Source organism: Mustela erminea, chromosome 4 (assembly GCF_009829155.1).
Source record: "Mustela erminea isolate mMusErm1 chromosome 4, mMusErm1.Pri, whole genome shotgun sequence".
In the NCBI taxonomy this organism is placed as follows: domain Eukaryota; kingdom Metazoa; phylum Chordata; class Mammalia; order Carnivora; family Mustelidae; genus Mustela; species Mustela erminea.
The window spans coordinates 72660950-72680740 of record NC_045617.1 but is presented as its reverse complement, the minus strand read 5'-3'; the positions used below and the strand labels follow the sequence as shown (position 1 = coordinate 72680740).

The following is a 19791-nucleotide window of genomic DNA, read 5'->3' as shown; positions in this document are numbered from 1 at the left end:
AGATAATATTGTTTAGTATTGGAGAAATTAAACATTTTCTTAAATTCCCTATATTGTTATAATTTACTGAGTGGCAAAAAAGGAGTTACAAATCAACAGTTTCTAGGGACCCCTGGGTGGCTCAGTCACTTAAGCGCCTGACTCTTGGTTTCAGCACAGGTCTTGATCTCATGGTGGTGTGATCAAGCCCTGTGTTGGACTCTGCACTCAGCACGGAATCTGCTTCAGATGCTCTCTCCCACTCCCTCTCTCAAATAAAATAAATAAAAATCTTTAAATAAATAGATAAAAATCAATGAAATATCTAATGAAAACTTTGCAAAGACTACTGCCATTTATATTTCAATACTAGATACCCGTTCCTTGATTCACCTCTAAGGTCTATCATGGAGTAGAAAAATCTCTAGAAAACCCAAATATTATGATTTCCAGTAATTGTTCCCATGAGTGTTGAGCAAGTACTTCAGGTGCTCTTGACTTAAAGGAATACCTAGTAAGTGGTACAGAAATTAATTACTGTTAGAAGGGGAGCCTACTATATATATTGTTTTGATAATAAATTAGTACAAAGGCACATGCAACATCAGTACAAAATGCATGATGTGTGTAAATTTTGAAAGGTGGATATAAAACGATTGAATATAGTACCTACTTAGAAATAAGGTAACAGGTAAAAACAAACTATTTTTCTGAATGATTATTATTCTTCATTGTGAAGGACTAAGTGTACATGGGAAATAGCAACCAAGCTAGAAAATGACACATGAATTATTTCAACTCAAACTTTACCCCTGTGATTTGGCTAAGACGATTAAAATGGACATCACTCAATGATTTCTAGGCCAGATCATATGTAGTGATAGCTGAATTTGCACAGATCTTGCTTAGGGTGACATGAAAGGCATGGATTTCTGCCCTTTGAAGTTCATTTTTTTATCGGGTTCACAAAGTATAATACAACTTACAACACTCCAGATTAGAATTCACTCATTATCTCTTTCCTTTGAATATGCTTTATCCCCTCTGCAGTTTATATACAGGCTGGCGGACAGGAAAGTGCACGGAAGAGCGTCACTACAGCAATTATTAGCTATAACAAGACCATATCTTGTATGAAGACAGTGAAGACCAGGAAGTGAGATTCTGTGATGACCCCAACTTCAGATTTAGCTAAGAGTCAAGTTAAATGATGAAAATAACGAGATACATCTTTATAGAGTCACTTTTTTCTATACAAGAAACTGTACAGAGTGACTAACACTCTCCCAAAACACTAATTATAACTAGGAAGAGTCTGGGTAAGTGAGTTCCAAAATAATCATGAAGGCCATACTTCTCCTCACCAACTCTGGCCCACAAAATGTGACGCATGTTTGTTTGTTTTTGTTGTTGTTCTTTTTTTGTTTTGTTTTTTGTTTTTTTGGGGGGGGAGGGGTCAGAACCTGATTTAAGAGTTTTCTTCCTTATTCCAAAGCAAAGAAAATAAATTCTAAGTCAAATAAGGAAGTAAACAGGGAGTGATAATTAAAAGCGGAGGAATGTTCTCCAGGTAAAAAGGAAGAATATCAAGGGCAAGTCTATATGCATCAGTGTGACCATCTAAGAGAAGTCTGAAGCTTAAAGGTTGTCTTTGGAACCTATTTTCATAATTAACATATCCCTTAGTGTTTATCTGGATCCATAGCTTTTTAATTCTACCTAGGTCATATTCTTCTCTAGACACTCTTGTGTCGTTATCATTAAGACATTATTAACATATCATTTTATTTTTATTTCTATTCCCCGATATCAAATAAAAGACCTAGGGTTGGAGGGGAAATCCAGGACATTTAATGGGACCAATGCTGTTATTTAAATCATTTCCACCTGTCAGCTTTACTGTAGTATGCAAAATTCAATATAAATAAATGAAGCCAATAAAAAGAGTACTTAATGATACCGTTAACAGACTCAGCATGTGGTAAAGTACTATGGATAAATAAAAAGTGTCATTTTCACTGGTTACCAAATGCTTTCTGGCAACAAAGTTAGGTCAGAAGAAGACAATTTTAAGCTGAAAGCAACACAACTCTATTTAGTTAATTATACAGCTACTAATCAAGTACCCTATAAGGAAATGTGCTGTGAACTGTATGTATGGTTAACTGTACACCCCCTGCCTGAGGTGAAAAACAAAAGACAGTAGAAAAAGTGATTTCATAATTGTTCAACTTTCATGAACCTTATGCTGGGAGTTCTTAGCATTACCGACCATTGGAAGAGTTGACCAAAAAACTGATTATATTCTAAATCTCTCTTTTTTCCTCTCCCTTCCTCTCTCTATGGAAATTTAGGGAAAAAAAAAAAAAATATATATATATATATATATATCATGGAAATTTACAATAACATTTCTATAATCCATGGCCCCAGATAATTCAAAACAAGCAAACGAATTTCTTTGATAATTTAAATCAGGGTGTGACTTATAGTTTCCATTTAATACCTCCATCTGTGCATACGCTTTTCCTATGTGTTGATACAAAGGAAAGAGTGAAGGCAAATCATCCATATGGTGACTATTCGCTGTGCATTGTTTTATGCATTGTTCCACAGTTAAGGAATTAGGGATAAGGTTACAGGCTCATTCATCACAAGTATTAATCTATCTCTGTTCAGAAAAGAAAGGTTGATACTGTTTTCAAACATACTGTTGGAAAAAATTATTTTCCAATCAGAAATTATCCTTCTCAACCCTGGATTTCCAAAGTACCTTGTATTTCTATTATACCACTTACTACATTCTTCTTATTATTGTGGTTCTAACACTAGACTGTCAGTTCCTTAAGAGCAGGAATCCTGTCTTATGAATGTTATATCTTCTGCACTCTTAAGTGTAACAACGTTATACAATTTTGACCCTCAATAAAATTTATGAAATAAATCAATACTCTATCAACTACACAGTAGCTCTTGAGTTTCTCTGCAACCTTCCACAATTTTCTCCTCTAAAATAATGCATCATGTCATAGAAATTGCACGCATATTAATAATATTGGACAACCAACTTATCTGAAAAAGAGAAGTGAACCAAACAATAAAGTTAGATCACCTAAAATGTGTTTAAAATCTCTTTAATAAAAGGAACTTTCTTGATTAAGAATAATGATATGACCCAGGAATTTACAGATATCCTCTTTTGGATCTAAGATGAGAGACATGCTGTAGAAAAAACTATGGCCAGGGTAATTTTTTTATTATTATAAGCATGTTTTTGTGGTCACTCTGCCTCCGTCTTTCCTTAGTTCTAACTCATCTTCCATAGAGATGGAATAATCTTTCTGAAAGCAAATCTAGGAATGTTATTCTTCTTCTTAAATACAACTGGAGAGCAGTCTAGATTATCTCAGACCTGGCCACATGCCACCTGTGGGCTCAGTTCTACCACTGCCCAGAGTTACCCAAAGCTCTACCTTATTTTCAGAACCAAAAAAACATCAACAGTATTTACAAATGGGTTAAACATATGTTTCCTCTGTTTTTAAGTCTATTTTCTTATTTTTTTTTTCCTGCCTTAAAAATTCAAAGTCAAGTTTTAAGGTCCATCTTTCATGTTTTAAAGCCATCCTTTGTTGGTGACAGCTTCTCTTAAACACTCGGAACAGCTTCTTCTCCTAAATTCCTATCATTTTGTATTTCACTCTGTGTTTATAGTCTGTCCCTTGAGACTACAAGGGGCTTAAGTGCAAGACATTGCTTGTATAACTTTGAAGACCGAGTATTTAACCCATGCTGCTAACAAAGAAAGAAGCTAATAAAAGTTTTTCTGAATAAAAAGGAAAGAAATCCAAAAACGGATTTTAGGCAAGAAATAACAAGTGTTGGTGAAGATACAGAGAGAAGGGAAGACTTGCGTACCATAGATGAGAATGGATATTAGTATAGCCACTATGGAAAACAGTATGGAAGTTCCTCAAAAAGTTAAAAATAGAACTACTACATGATCCAGCAATTCCACCACTGGTTATTTAACCAAAGAAAACAAAAACCCTAATTCGAAAATATATGGGCACCCTTATGTTCACTACACTATTATCTACAGTCGCCAGGATATGGAAACAATCCAGTGTCTGTTGATGGATGAATGGATAAAGAAATTGTGGTTTCTACATATGTACACACACACACACACACACACACACACACACACACACATGCACGCGTGTGGATACTACTCAACCATAAAAAGAATAAAATTTTGCCATTCACAACATTATAGACAGAATTAACTGTATTATGCTAAGTATTATGCTAAGTGAAATAAGTCAGAGAAAACAAACACCATATGATTGTTATCACTTATATGTGGAATCTAAAAATCAAACCAAATGAAAAAAAACAAAGCAAAACTCATAAATACAGAGAACAGACTGAAGGTTGACAGAGGGAAGATGGGTAGGAGGATGGGCAAAATGGGTAAAGAGGATCAACAAGTACAAACTTATAATTATGATGTAAATAAGTCATGAGTATGTAATGCACAGGTTGGTGACTATATTAAATAATATTGTACTACATATCTGAAAATTGAAGAATTATTTTCCATGACTTTTCTTATGGCTTTTTATCTGTAGCTTTTTTTTTTTACTTCAATATTAATAGCAATGCCTTTTGAAATTCTTGCTCAAAAACAAAGAAGCTGTATAAATATCAGATATAAGAAATTAATACTTAAAAAAAATTAAAACAAGCATTAATTATAAGCCTTCAGTTCAAATTAAAAAGTATGTCACTCTTATGCTCCTAAACCATACAAATTCTTTTAAGAGTTGTTTATTTTGTTTTACCCTCAAGGCTGAGTTTCAATGATAACTAGTCATTGTGATTGATAACTATCTTAGATCACAGTAAAAATCAATAAATGGCCATTTTGCTGACAAAGCTATAGCCCAAAGGCCAAAATTTAATTCCTCACGTTGTAATTTCCCGAATATGCCTGAGTATTGTTTTGTTTACCATTGTGGATTTATAAGAGAAAAAAATGCATTTTTAGTAAATCTTTACCTCTAAAATAACACATTCTCCTCGTCAATGCTTCGTAGATCTACGTTTCACTAAAACTTGCCAAGAGCATTGAACTTCAGTGTAAGAGTAAAAAGTAGTTTTCCCAACTGTGTAAATATATTATGCTCTGGACACCCTGAACTCTTGACCTTCCCTATGAGGGAGATGTGCTAAAATGTCAGTTAATCATAAAACAGTGCCACAATGGGTTATCCACAAGCAGTAGGCAATTTAAAAGAGCAATTTTAACATGCAATTGCCAAACCATGCAATGAAGACAATTTCTGATGATGGTATACTTTATTTCCATTTAATAAGAGAAAAAGAAAGAAACTGTATTTCCTTAGCTTCTATACCAGATGGTATACCCAGAGGAAACTGACACAGAGAAAAAACAAGCATACTTTCTTTGATTGTTCAATGGAGTTTTTGAATTACTTCCTATTTAAAACAACTTCACATTTATACCTTTTTTTTAAATTCATAAAATGCCTGAAGAAGCATTATATGAACAATAACATGGGTCAGGCTGTAAGCTAACAGTGCAATAATCATACCCCTCAGGTGAATAGAAAAGCGTGAGGCAAGCGTAGGAGGCCATAGCCACCAGAGGCTGTAATTACCACCTCTTCTAACTTGAGAGACCCTGAAGCAGGTAATTGCACTTACTGAATGATTTAAATGTACTTTAGAAAGAAAACAAACAAAAAATAGCTTTGGCAACTAGGCAGGGCATTTTCAGAAAAGGATAAAATAAAACAATATTTTACACCTCTTCAACTGCTTAAAACATTTAAAACACAGCATATATTTGAGTGTTAAGCTCACTAATCAATTGTGCTTTCAATAAAAAGTGAAGTGGCAGGCATTTAACTATGTTCCTCAGGGAATAAGTTAGCTGTGCAGATACTCTTTTGTAAAAATATACATTCCTCCCAGATTTTACCTGTTATACTTTCATTTAGGCATTCCACATTCTTCTGAAAGGGAGAGAAAAAACATCACCCATACTATGAGAAAGAGCAAAAAGAATTCAGGCTTTTCAAATACTAGAAAATGTATTTTGAGTCCTAGTTGCCCAGTTGTCTGACATTAGGTAAGTTATTGTTTCACTTTGTTTTGACTGAGTCTTAGATTAACCAGCTACAAAATTGGTAAAATAATATATCTACCTCACAGGTGTGAAAATAAAGTATCATGATGGAGTCACTTCATATGCTGATTATAAAACAAAAACAATCAATACTTCACTATGAAAATCTACATTTCCATTTTAAAAAATACAAAATTTACTTGTTAATCCACACAAATAAAATCATTTGACTAACTTACTCTAAAATTATTTATTGACAGATTTCTACCAAGAAAATAAAATTTACTACTACCAAAAATAAAATTTCAATGGCTTACAAATATTAAAATGGGATCTTTAACATAATAAAGTGTAATGAATTCACTCTTTCATTGGTACTCGGTAGTCAAAGAATGTTCTGTGATACACCAAAACAACAGAATTTCTAAGAGGCAGAAAATAATCCTCATTTGTTTGTTATTTTACAAGAAATTCATGTGAAATTTATTTCAGACACAAAGACATAGCTGAGAAGTTCTTATACTTATTTTTAAGGCTTCCTGATTGTTAGCATGCAGGGTGTATTAAAATAGCTATGTCATAATAATCAGCATTTATTCAACCATATGATATTAATACTACAACTACAGTGTGGCCTTCTCCTACCCTTGATTAAAATGGAATGTACAACCAGTATGCAGAGCTTGCAAAAATTAATAGAATGAAATGGGAACTCTTTCAAAGGTTACTATTGGGATTTCAAAGGAATCATTTCCACAGCTTGTGAAAAAACTTTAGGCTTCTGAAATCATTACTAAATACCAGCTACTATCACAGTTAGCATAAGCTGTGTTCTAGTTCGTGTTATAGGATACCAGGCTGAGGCCAGCGGAGGTGCTGGTTAAGGCTGAGAGATCTTGAATTTGGAGAAATTTGAGAGAAATTTGGATAAATTTGGAGAAATTTGAAATCTTGAATTTGGAGAAAGGAGTATGCATCTTGAAGAAGGGAAGTAGATGACATCATACTTTCACCATCAATACTGACCTTGTATTTAGATATACAATACTTATCAATTATCTACAATTTCGGCTTTTCAGAGATTGTTTATAAATTAACACAATATATATTTTCATAAGCTCTCCTCCCTTTTCTAATAATAGAGAGCAAGAATAATAGACATTCCTGATAAAACAGTAACCAGTTTCTCAAATCTACAATGTATTTGAAAATCTAAGCACTTTTCTTGGCCATAAAAACATGCACCAAACACATCTTTTGAGGACGTTTATAAACGAAGAAACATATGTGACAAAGACTCAACACATGTAAAAGATAGTTTTAAAAACAAATAAACTTTCTACAGTGGGAAGTAAAACTACAAGTGTCAGTGAGCCTGACACCATTTTATGCCAAAGGGCCCACAGATTAAATGTTTCTCAAATAAAGAATTAGGAGGAAAAGAGCACTGTAATTCCAAAATGTCAAGACATTTATAAATTTGAAAGCAACTATGAGTGTAAGTTATTTTTACTCTATTCCCTCCCACATAGATAAGGTTATTCTCAAAATAAATTACCTCAAAACACTTTATAGTCATATTTTTACTTATTACAGTCAATATGCATTCTAAACATAAGCATTCAATAGGGATAAATCAATGCTCCTTAATATGCTGTTTTCTCCACTTATTACAGCATAACTAGCTTTAAAACACAACCTCATATACTTGCAGTCTCCATTGGCTCACACATCAATAACCAATTTCAAGTAATTCCTGGTTAAACAAATATCACATTTTATTAACAATATATTGTACGGCACTGCTAAATTTTAAGGGTCTACTTTGATGAAACCCTTTAAAAAATAAGAAAACAGATGAGATATTTAAAAGAAAGAAATTTGGACATGGAAGTCAAAAAGAAGTTATCAGCAAGAACCAAATTATGGAAAGAGCCCAAATGTCCATCGACTGATGAATGGATACAGAAGATGTGATATATATATTGAATGGAATATTACTCAGCCATAAAAAAGAATGACATCTTGTCATTTGCAATGACATGAATGGTGCTAGAGAGTATTTTGCTAAGCAAAATAAGTCAGAGAAAGACAAATACCATAGGATTTCATTCATATGTTTATCTTAATTAACAAAACAAATGAATATGGGGGGGAAGAAAAAAAGAGAAGCAAACCAAGAAACTGACTCTTAACTATAGAGAACAAACCTAGCATTACCAGAGGGGAGGTGGGTGCGAGAATGGGTGAAACAGGGTGATAGGGATGGAGAGCACTTGTGATGAGCACTGGGCATTGTATGTAAGTGATGAATCATGAAATTCTACACCTGAAACTAATATTGCACTGTATGTTAACTTGCTGGAATTTAAAAAAAAGGGGGGGGACACTTAGGGGGGAAGAAATAAAAAAGAAGACACTGGAATAGTAAATTACTGTTCATTATTTTAATTTGTATATACTTTATAAAGATTAAATGTAGAAGGAAAGATAGTTTTATTAGGAAATACGTACAGGCAATATCCTTTGTAAAATGAATTTCATTGTTCATCTTTTTATGTTAACATGGGGAATTTAATTTTGGAAGACAGAGTGAGCTAGCTATTCCTCAATATCCACAATGTCTCCTCTTTAAATTACTTCTCTGACTCGCTGAGGTTGTGGAGTCTACTTGTCTCTCCCTCAGAAAACTCACCTATTACAATCAGAATACTTTGCCACATACCTAGAATAAAAAGACTGAGCTGCAAGAAAATTTAAGAAGCAAATTGTGTGCTTTAGGCTGAGCCATGGGGACTTAACCAACATCTTCTAGGTCAAGCTGCCTACCTAACCACAGAACGTAGAAACAAAGAACAAATTAGTAAACTCTCTGTTGTCTAAATCTCAGATTAATAATTGAGCAGTTAAACTGCCTGTTAGTGAGCATCTTCCAATATAAATATTTAAAGATTTATACATAAACATTAATATATTAAAATTGAGTCAGAACTTAAAATATTTAAAGAAGACAGTATATTAGGTAATTTCATGGGTTTTGCTTTGATTATAGATCAGTTCTCTTGGTGAGTAGCCCCGGAATATTGTAAAAACAAAAATACTATAAATGCCAAACACATGTGTTCAAGAAACAAAAGACATTTTATAGACGTTTACATTTTCATAGGTCCCTACAGTCTTAGTTTTCAATTTTCAGAACCTAAATCACTAAATGTTCAGGACGCATAGATTCGTGCACTAACTTCTGCAGGTGTTTCAACATAATACTTGATGGTTAAAAAATGGCTCTTCCAACTAAACTAAAAATTAAGTCACTTTCAGTAATAAACAGTACACTAAAAATGCTCTCTAATAACAGAGACAATTAAACATTTCAGTGGCTTTTGATAAATAGCTAACAATTTCTCCCACTATAACAACATGGTCTAATTAGGAACTGGGATCTATATTTATATATTACTTTTTATTTCACGTTTCATCCTTCCTTCCTGTTTCGTGCTATTAATTTCATCACTTCATTTCAGGCACGGGGAGGGCAATTAACAAGTCTTCGTATATTGTAGAGTTGGGTGTCAAGTTAATCCTCAACCACAGGTTTTCTGAGTAAGAGAATAATCTCACCAAGGCCAGCTTCAGAGTAACTTTTTAATCTATATTATCAGATAGGGCCTCTGCACTGCCCAGAACAAAGTTACCAAGGGAGACAATCTCCACATAGCCGAAAGGTATTCAGCACTTGCTGAATTGCCGAAGTTTCCTCTCTCATTGGTAATAATACCTTCACCAGCATCTGTCAGAGATTTTGGACTGAATACAAGCAGGCTGAGCAAAATTGCCGCTCAAAAAAAAATTATGAATTCATCATAATACTGAATAATAACAGAAACACACTGCTCTTAAATTAGTCCAATTATGACATAAAGCTACAATTTACCAAGTTTAATAGAAAGCTTAGTGTGACTGCATCATGTGCCAAGTAATTAAAACATTTAATAGTGCATTTATGCTAAATGTCTAATGCTTGATCCCTTCATGAGGCAGAGGGCCTGCTGTTCAGTCTTACCTGCACATTTGGTTCTGGTAATTAATGGAGGTCCTGGGAGCCCCGTTCCACCTTCACCAGGTCTTGTAAGTAGAACACGGATCTCATACTCAGTATCTGGGTCCAAATGCCACAATTTATAAGTTGGAGCATTGACTGCGTGCGTTTCTGTCCAGGACCCTGATGTCATCCGGTACTCGACCTCTTTCAGAATAATGGGACCATCGCCAATGATGGAGTTAGCATTTAGCTGAATCAGCAAATAGGTAGGCCCAACACCAAGCAGCTGGGGAGGAGCAATGGGTCTTGGTGGTTCTAGAAGAGATGAAGGTACAACCCAATTAGTTAAAAATCCAAAAGACTAAATAAAATACATAAATATATTAATGTCTCTCAAAGCTGAAAGGTTTAATGCATAATTTACTTAGGAGCACATAACAAATTCTTAAGGAAAACCAGAACAATGAGTGATCTGAACCTGTACTTTTAAAGAGTAAATACTTTCACTGATGGGATATGACCCTTTGTGCCACAAGTTTTCTTTTATTAAAAACATGTCTCTCCAGAAGATAAACTTGTACAGATTCAGTAACCAAGGGAAATAAAGGGAAAATATTTAAGGATGGATAGCTCTGATTAGCTACTAACAGAGTACATTTGGGTCTCTGACATTCTTGAGGTCCTAAGACCTCAACAAATCTCCAAATTAATGAATACTGTTATAACTTTTTATTTCATTCATGAAATATGGCAAAGGAGTACTTTGGTTTTTGCTTTGTTTTTCACTTCTGCAGAGTTTTCACTTCCCGCAGAGGAGATGAGAGGAAGGAACAGCAAAGCTGAACTTAGAAGCTGATACCAAGTGCTGACTTGTTTCTACATATCCACCACAGAGTTTAAAAAAGTGAAATTTATACCGAGGCAAAATCACAAGTCACTACATATCACTAGCCTTTGGGAATAGCATGCGATAAGGCAATGAATCAAATATTAAACTCAAATGTCAAAGGTACAGTGCAATTTAATTTTGGACAGCTTAGATATTTCCTTGAAAGAAACTTTGGCAAACATTATTGTAATGTCTGAACTTATAGAAACACTGAAAAATAAATTAGGGCCCCCCTTTTATTTTTCATTTAACAATGATGCAGGTGAATTTAATACTGGACTTTATGAAGGACTCTTGCTCTAGCTCTATCTATGTGGTCCTTATATGGGAATCCTATGTCATGAAGATGCTCTAATTAGTACCACGTGATCAGATTCTTCTTTGAATCTCTTGAACAGCATTTCTCAGGGAAGCTAAAAGACTTTAAAATAAAGTGTTAATTTTCATAAAGTGGTAACTGCCCAAAAACTGATTTAAAGGTTTGTGTGTTCCTATGTAGAATTTAAGAAACAAAACAAATGAACATATGGGAAGGGGGAAAATAAGAGAGGGAGACAAAACGTAACAGACCCTTAATTGTAAAGAACGAACAGGGTTGCTGGAGGGGAGGCAGGCCTGGGAAGGGCTAGTGGATGATGGGCATTAGGAAGGCACATGTGATGACCAGTAGGTGTTATTGTAAGTGATGAATCATTTAGTGATGAATCACTAAATTTTACTCCTGGAATCAATATTACACCATATGTTATCTAACTAGAATTTAAATAAAGATTTGAAACAAAAAAAATAGGGGTAACTGTTGGCAAGGTAAGAAATACATAGGAACTTTCTGTATTTTCTGTTCAATTTTCATATAAACCTAAAATCTAAGAAATAAAGTCGATTAATTATTTTTAAATGTGTGTTTTAAGAGATAAAGCAATATATATGGAGGAAAACTTTTTTTTTTTAAGATTTTATTTTTAAGTAATTTCCACACCCGACGTGGTGCTCAAACTCACAACCCTAAGATCAAGATCGAATGCTCCTCCAACTAAGCCAGCCAGGTGCCTAAAGGAAAGCTATTAAATGTAATCACACACATTGCTTCCTCCTTTCCCTCAGTATGGGTGGATGGAGAATATGCAAATAGAAGAAAGTTAGGAAAAGACAGCCAGTATCTTTCAAACTGGATTTTCTATTTTAATGGCAACACACACTTGGAATAATATACAATGTAAAACAAACAAACAAAAAACCTTCACAGACAGGTTTTACTTTCTAATACAGGTTTAAATGAAGCAAGGGTTTTCAGCTGTAGCCCAGGACTTGCTTTTAAACCCTAAGAGTATAAAAAAGTATAGTTTCCATTTTATGAATCCCTGAGTTACAAACATCCCTAACATAAGGAGTAAGACTAGCTGGCCTAGACCTCTAACCATACTAAAGTCACTTTCAATAATGGTCCTCCAAAATTCATATGACAAATAATTACTGAGTAACTACTAATTGCTAGTCTGTTGTATACATTGGTTAGTCATATAATATGGCAAGGGAGACGGAGTAACAATAAAACAACAAATTCATTATTTTAAAATGAGAGTCATGTAGAAAACAGATACAATGATATTGTAATAGCACTGTATGGTGAGAGATGGTAGCTACCCTTGGGGTGAACACAGCATAAGTCATAGTAGAGCCTTATGGACTGACTACTTCGTATACCTAAAACTAATGGAGCATTGTGTGTCAACTATGCTCAAATAAAAATTAAAATTGGAAAAAATAACAACATAGGTGGAGACACCTACTGAGGAACACCGATTTTCTTCTTTCTATCCAAAAATGTTTGAGGCATATTAAGTTAGTCCCATCAGTAATCATGGCTCATCATGGCAAGAGCTTTCCAACTCATTATTGGTAGAACCATAGGAGCTTGTGGTTCACGAAAGTGAAAATAAAACTAAGATCATATAAGATAATGTATGTAATATGTAAAATCTACATGTAGAATTATTTCCATTTCTATGAAAAAGTAGTTCTTAACATTTGATTTACAAACTTTACAATATCTTTTCTTTATGGTTTAAAAATTGTTTCAACAACATAAAGTTAAAATTGTGTAGAGGGCGAACTATTCTAACTTTCACTACTGACTTCAATTGAGAAGCTACTCACAAAGTAGAAAGTTTAAATAAAACCAAAATAGTTTGGAATTTTCATTTATCTGCTAAAGAAAGAGAAAGCTAGACATTTCATATCATAAAATTTTACCAACCAACGACTTGTATATTTCAAGTTTACAAAAGTCTTAGTAGACAGAACGAGAAAGTTGACATATTTTCTAAACCTTGAGCTGAAATGAAACTGAATAGAGAAATGAGCATAATAGAAGAAATGCAAATATCTTCCCAGACTATCTCAATGTTGCACATATTTTAAGAAGCAGTCTGTACTTTGCGAATAAACTGAGTTGCCTCATATGTGCAATGTTTGTTTTCATTCCAGATGGCTCACATACTGACTAATTTAAGTTAAGTAGTAAATGAAGCTAAATCCACAGCTTCCTAGGGTTCTAACCCAAAGCTGCAATGCTTCCCATACAACACAATGGAACAATAACTTGAAGAGGTCTCATATTTAACATGACGGAGTGATTTGTCAAATGAGATATGAATAACAAACCTTGGTTAATCTAAATTTTCAAGTATTCTGAAACCTGAACTAATAACCATATACTGAATGATAACTCTCATCCACCCAAACTCTCCACACTATTGCTGTAAAAAATAAGAAGCAAACAGAGGAGGAGAGCTGCAGGAAGAGAAGCGAGAGGGAAAGCACGACAACAAAACATATTATTAGAAACAAGTGAAAAAGTAAAGCATAATATTTCTTCTGTCCTTTCTATCTTTATGGAAATGACATGTAAAAGAAAATGAAATTTGAATCAGGAGATTCTAAGTTCACAAAATGCACACACGAATAGCTGGGTAAATGTGAGCATGTTATTTAACTTCTTGACATTATAATTTCTTCACTGGCAAACCAGGCATTATTTCAAGAATTGCTAAAGACTTTACATTTCTAAATGTGTCAACAAGCCCCATATTGGCTGTTATTTTGCTTTGTTTTTCCAGAGAGCATGTAAATTTTAAAACCAAAAATTAATAGTCATCACTAGTGTTCTGTGTACATGAAAAAATGACTTTGATATAATCAGGTGCTTAGCTGGAAGAAGGGTAATAATTCACCCTGATCAGGTTTATATCTCACTTGCTATGGTCAACAATAAGGGTAGTGCAGTTGCCAAGGCAGTAGCTCAAATTTGGAACTGTGACAAGGTTCAGAGAGACTTAGAAGCATATACCTTGTTTAACAGCATGACTAGAGTGAAATCTAGCATTAATGAGACTAATATACCACTACATATTAAATTTTTTATGTTAGAAGAAAAGAGTAGCCTCGTATTAGCATATGTGTTTTGTTTTTAGGCCCTTGAGAACAAGAAGGCTTATTTATAAAATCTCTATTCATTTCAATAAATTATGCATGAATTTTAATCAACTAGCAAATGAACAAGTAATTGTTCTGCAGCAATATTAATATTCTTCATAACTTAATACGCTATCAGATCCAGAGGTGTGGTGCAAATAAATCCCAATTGCATACTAGGTATCAGCTGAAGCATGCAATCCCCAAATTACAGGATAAACTTTGCCAATGTTACCAATTAACTTTCAATTAATGACTTACATTCATTACTCTAGATCTAAACCTATTATACAATCGTAATTGTACATTCAAATCATTTATTTATTTTATTTCAGATCATTTCAAAAAGTGCCTTGAAATCAAGATAAGTCATTATGAAACTATATGCTCATCCAATTATTTCTATTACAACACTATTTTATAAACATATGTATCACTTATTAACATTTGGTTAATTAATAAAATGCAAAATCAGATCTAGAAGTCACTAAGCCAGTACACATCAAGGCAAATGGCACTTCTACATTCACCTTCCCAAATGAATAAATCAAATACCTCTCAGTTCTATCACCTTCCAAATTGTTTCATTTACTCATCAAAGAAGGCTTGATTAAAAGCTTCTCAAGATTAGCATTCTTACCATCAAAGCAGGCAAGGGCACTGAACTTGTCCCCTTATGGCCACTGTAACAAATGATCACTCCCTGGATGGCATAAAACAACAGAGACTTATTCTCTCATGGTTCTGGAGGCCAGATATTCAAAATCAGTATTGATGGGTCAAAATCAAGGTGACACGGGGCCCTACCTCCTCCAAGTGACTAGGAAAGAATGAGTTCCTTTCCTTTTCCAACATCTGTGGCTGTGGGTATTCATTCCTTGGCTTGTGGCCACATCACTCTAATCTCATTGTTCACCTTCTGCTCTTCTCCTTGTTGTCAAATCTCCCTCAACCTCCTATTTAAGGTCACGTGTGACTGTACATAGGGTCCACACCGAAAACCCAAGATCTCCCCCTATCAAGACCCCTCAATCACATCTTCAAAGACCTCTTTTCCCAAGAAGCCAACAGTCATGGGTTCCAAGGATGAGTACTTTTTGGTCTTCAGGGCCATTTTTCAGTCCACCTCAGAGACATACTATGATCTCATCCTTCTTCCTGGGAACTATCTCAGCTCTATCTTTTCTCCAGTCATTTAGAACCCATGAGCCGAAAACACTTTTAGGAAAGTTTCATAGTTAGGTTTCGAACAGCGGAAACTATCAAGAGCAAATAATTTATCCACACTGCCTTTTTTTTTTTTTTTGCTATTTATATTTTTAAGGAAATAAAAACAAAGATGAACATTATCACTTCGAATGACTACAGGAGTGAATGTTCCCTTACCATATCTAAATTCCTGTAAAAATCAATTATTAGGCTGTTTGCCTTGGAGACAGATATTTTATTTACTATCATTTATTTTCCATTTATCCATTATTGAATGGATCACTTCAAAATCAATGTTATTCTATTTCTTTATCATCCCCCTCTTCAAAATTCTGAGCCAGTTCCAGTTAAAAAAGAAAATTCACTAGTTCATGCTTCATGTTGTTTAATTTTCTTCCTCATCACCTATTTAAATGCTGAAGTAAAGGGAGACAGACAGTAGAGACTATGAGCAGGAAGAATGACATCAGTGCACCAAATTATTCAAGCATTTATTTATCACCTACAGTCTCATAATTTTAAATCATTTTAAATTATACCCTAAAAAGATAACAGCATAATTTAAGGGTACTTGAGTGGTTCAAGAAACCTGAAATAGTAACAATGATGAATAAGAAGATGACCTTACTTCCCATAAGAAATGGAAAGGAAGGTATGGATAATTAGAAACATTTTCTTTGGACATTTAATATCATATGCATGGCAACATAATTTGTTTAATTTTTCCTTAGATGTTGAAACATAAGGTATACATTTGAAAATTTCAGATTCATGAAAAAGGTTTCTCACAGATGCACACTTTATGAACTGCAAAGCAGATATTATGAGAAGAGTAATAATTCTTTCATGATTTTCACTCTGACTTCCCTGATACTTCAGATTTCCAGGCCTAATAAACTCCTTAAGGAGCCAAATACCTCTCCATTCACTCTTCTGGTTATTATTGCATATTTTTTTGCTGATATCAATGATGTAATTAGTAAATTCTACAAATGATCTTTCAGACAAACTACTATTTTAGTTATGTTTAGAATTTGTGCCTTAAGAGAAATTTTTTAAGCAAAGTGATCTTAAAATTTAATATATTGAAGTCCCTTTTTAAATCCAACAATCCAATTGCTGGATACTTTTTCCAAGTCATGTCATTCAGATGGCTCCTAAGCTTGACCTGGTGAAATAAAGTTAATACTAAGACAACACACAGTTTGGATGTTGTTAAACCTGGGGTTCCAATGCCAGCACCTAGACCAAGTATTAATTAAAATGTGCTGTCATCTATTTTCATCTCCATGAAAACTAGATGAGTGTTACTGTATACTTACGGTAGACTATGGAAAGAGTGTGCACTGTGACCTGCTGCCCACACTTACAACACTTCACATACCAAAACTTCTAAGAACCATGAAATACATATGGTTTCTGTTAAGTATATAGAAATACAACGAGAAAATGAGAAAAATGAGAAAAAAAAAAACTTTGAATAGCAAAGCTCTCATTTAGTGATATATATGTTTGTTCATAATAATTTTTTTTTAAAGATTTATTTATTTATTTATTTATTTTACAGGGAGGGAGAGTGACAGCATGGTGGGGAGGGGCAGAGGGAGAGGGAAAAACTCAGGCAGACTCCGCACTGAGTGTAAATCCCTGTGACTTGAGCTGAAAACAAGAGTGGGTTGCCCAACTGACTGTGCCACCCTGATGTCCCAATGCTATGTATTTTTACCCATGAATAGTTACAGAGAGCTAAACAGGAGTATCTTCATTCCCTCCCAGTGGTTTTTCCTTAAGGGCAGTTGCTTAAATGATTGAGGATTTGTGCTAATGGTTTTGAGTGGGCTGAGAAAAATTACTTAAGTTTCTGAAACGCACAGGACAGTCCCACCAAATGAAGAATTCTCCAGTCCAAAACAACAACAGCATCCTCTAGAGAAACACAATGACAATGTTAAAAATAACTTCCCCTCCGCAATCCATGGCTTAGGCTTACCTAAAATCATATCACTTCCATTTCTATTTCTCAACAGGGCAGTGGAGCAGAATTTTGAAGAAGAGGTTGCAAACCCTGAACAGGTGATCATGCATTCACACAGGCTTGACCATGGTTAATGGGGCATAGCTAAATGGCATTTGATGATACAGCTTGCTTATGGGCAAGTGAACTGATAATGTTTTTGGAAAACAATCTACCAATATAATAACACGAAATAAAGATGTATGTAAAAAGTATAGTAGGGGCGCCTGGGTGGCTCAGTGGGTTAAAGCCTCTGCCTTTGGCTCGGGTCATGATCTCAGGCTCCTGGGATAGAGCCCTGCTTCGAGCTCTCTGCTCAGCAGGTAGCCTGCTTCCTCCTTCTCTCTCTCTGCCTGCCTCTCTGCCTACTTGTGATCTCTGTCAAATAAATAAATAAAATCTTGTTCTAAATAAATAAAATAAAAAGTACAGTAGTCTCACTTCTGGGAATTTAATATAAAAGGAAATTTTTTTTTAAGATTTTATTTGTTTATTTGACAGTCAGAGATCACAAGTAGGCAGGGAGGCAGGCAGAGAGAGAGAGAGAGAGAGAGAGAGAGAGAGAGAGAAGGAAGCAGGCTCCCTGATGAGCAGAGAGCCCTATGCGGAGCTCGATTTCAGGACCCTGGGATCATGACCCGAGCTGAAGGCAGAGGCTTTAACCCACTTAGCCACCCAGGCGCCACTATAAGAGGAAATTTTAAATCTTTCTTTAGAAGAGCAAAAAAGTAAACAACCAAAATATTCAACAACAGGAAAGCAGAGACACAAATTACGGTATATCTTTTCAACAGAATTTCACACCAATTTCAAGAACTCAAGTTGTCAAGTTTATATAATACCTGTCAGGGGATAGTTAAATATTTACGTCTATCAGAGCTTGCATTTTAAAAAGTATATCCCTATGGTGGAAAAAATGAAAACCACCAACCATCACCACCAGAAGGAAATACACCAAAAAGCTACCAGCAGGGGTGGGGGAACTTTGGGACCATGAGTTGTTTTATCTTTTCTTTTATCTCTGCTTCCAGTAAAATGTATAATGTGCTTGTAAAACTTTCTCATCATTACATTCGCAGTATTTACCTGTGTCTAGCTAAGTTCAATAATAGCACTGGAGAATGAAATGCTGACTCAACAGCACCTTGAGAAAAATAAGTCGCTCATGCCACAATAAGAAAAAAAATGTATCTATACAAATTCTGTCTATTCGAGACAAGAAGATGTAGTCTATAATTTCAGTGTGAGGGCCATCATTTGGAGATGGCAATAGTAAAATTCTGTATATTTGTTTATTAATTTGCTTAATTTATTTTCAGATGATGAAATTAAGTCCTCAAAATGTAGGATTTACCACCTTGAGCTTTGAACCATATAGGTAGCAGATTGCTCTGACATTGATACACAGCACCTACAAAGTGTTACTATTTAATTAAAGGAGTTAGTTGACTGGAACAAAAGAACATTTTCTAAGCAATTACTTAGTAACCAAGTGGCATCAGATGATTTATCCAGCTTGTGAAAAAATAAATAAATAAAGGGCTCAGCTACAAACAGATAATAATTCTTTGTCTTTTAGCCAAATCAGATCAATAAATTTTTAAAAGGATTTTCCATGTGAAGAAAAAGTGTTATATATATTAAAATCTGACTATACAGTATTGCTTAGAAATGTTATCAAAATATACAGTTGCACTAATACCCGAATAGACCAAGCACTTGAGTTTCTTGAACAAAATTTAATTCAGGGTAGGAAACAAATTCTGGAAATAGGCCACTCTTCATATTAAACAACCATTTTGTCTTTCAATCCCTGTGTGATATGTATTCATTTTTTTTTTAAACTGGAAGATCTGTAGAATTACAGTATTTAATCTCAATGACATGGCTCTTTTCTGCTGCCTAAAGTGCTGAAATAAGAAGAATCATTTCAGCAACGAAACTGCAAATTTTGCATACTGAATTTTATCTCCTATGCATTACCATGGCATTTTATTCATCTTGATTTGAAAACATTGCGGCAATAA

The 19791-nt window shown here is 34.3% G+C and overlaps 1 protein-coding gene across 11 annotated transcripts in view; it reads right to left on the bottom strand.

Annotated features, from left to right (window-relative positions):
- PTPRK (protein tyrosine phosphatase receptor type K) overlaps nt 1–19791 on the bottom strand; it is a 553251-nt gene that overhangs the window by 217040 nt on the left and 316420 nt on the right. For all 11 annotated transcript variants that reach the window (XM_032339563.1, XM_032339566.1, XM_032339569.1 and 8 more), the window contains exon 7: nt 10200–10493. In XM_032339563.1, the coding sequence (XP_032195454.1) occupies nt 10200–10493 (294 nt within the window). The remainder of the gene's footprint in view (nt 1–10199; nt 10494–19791) is intronic.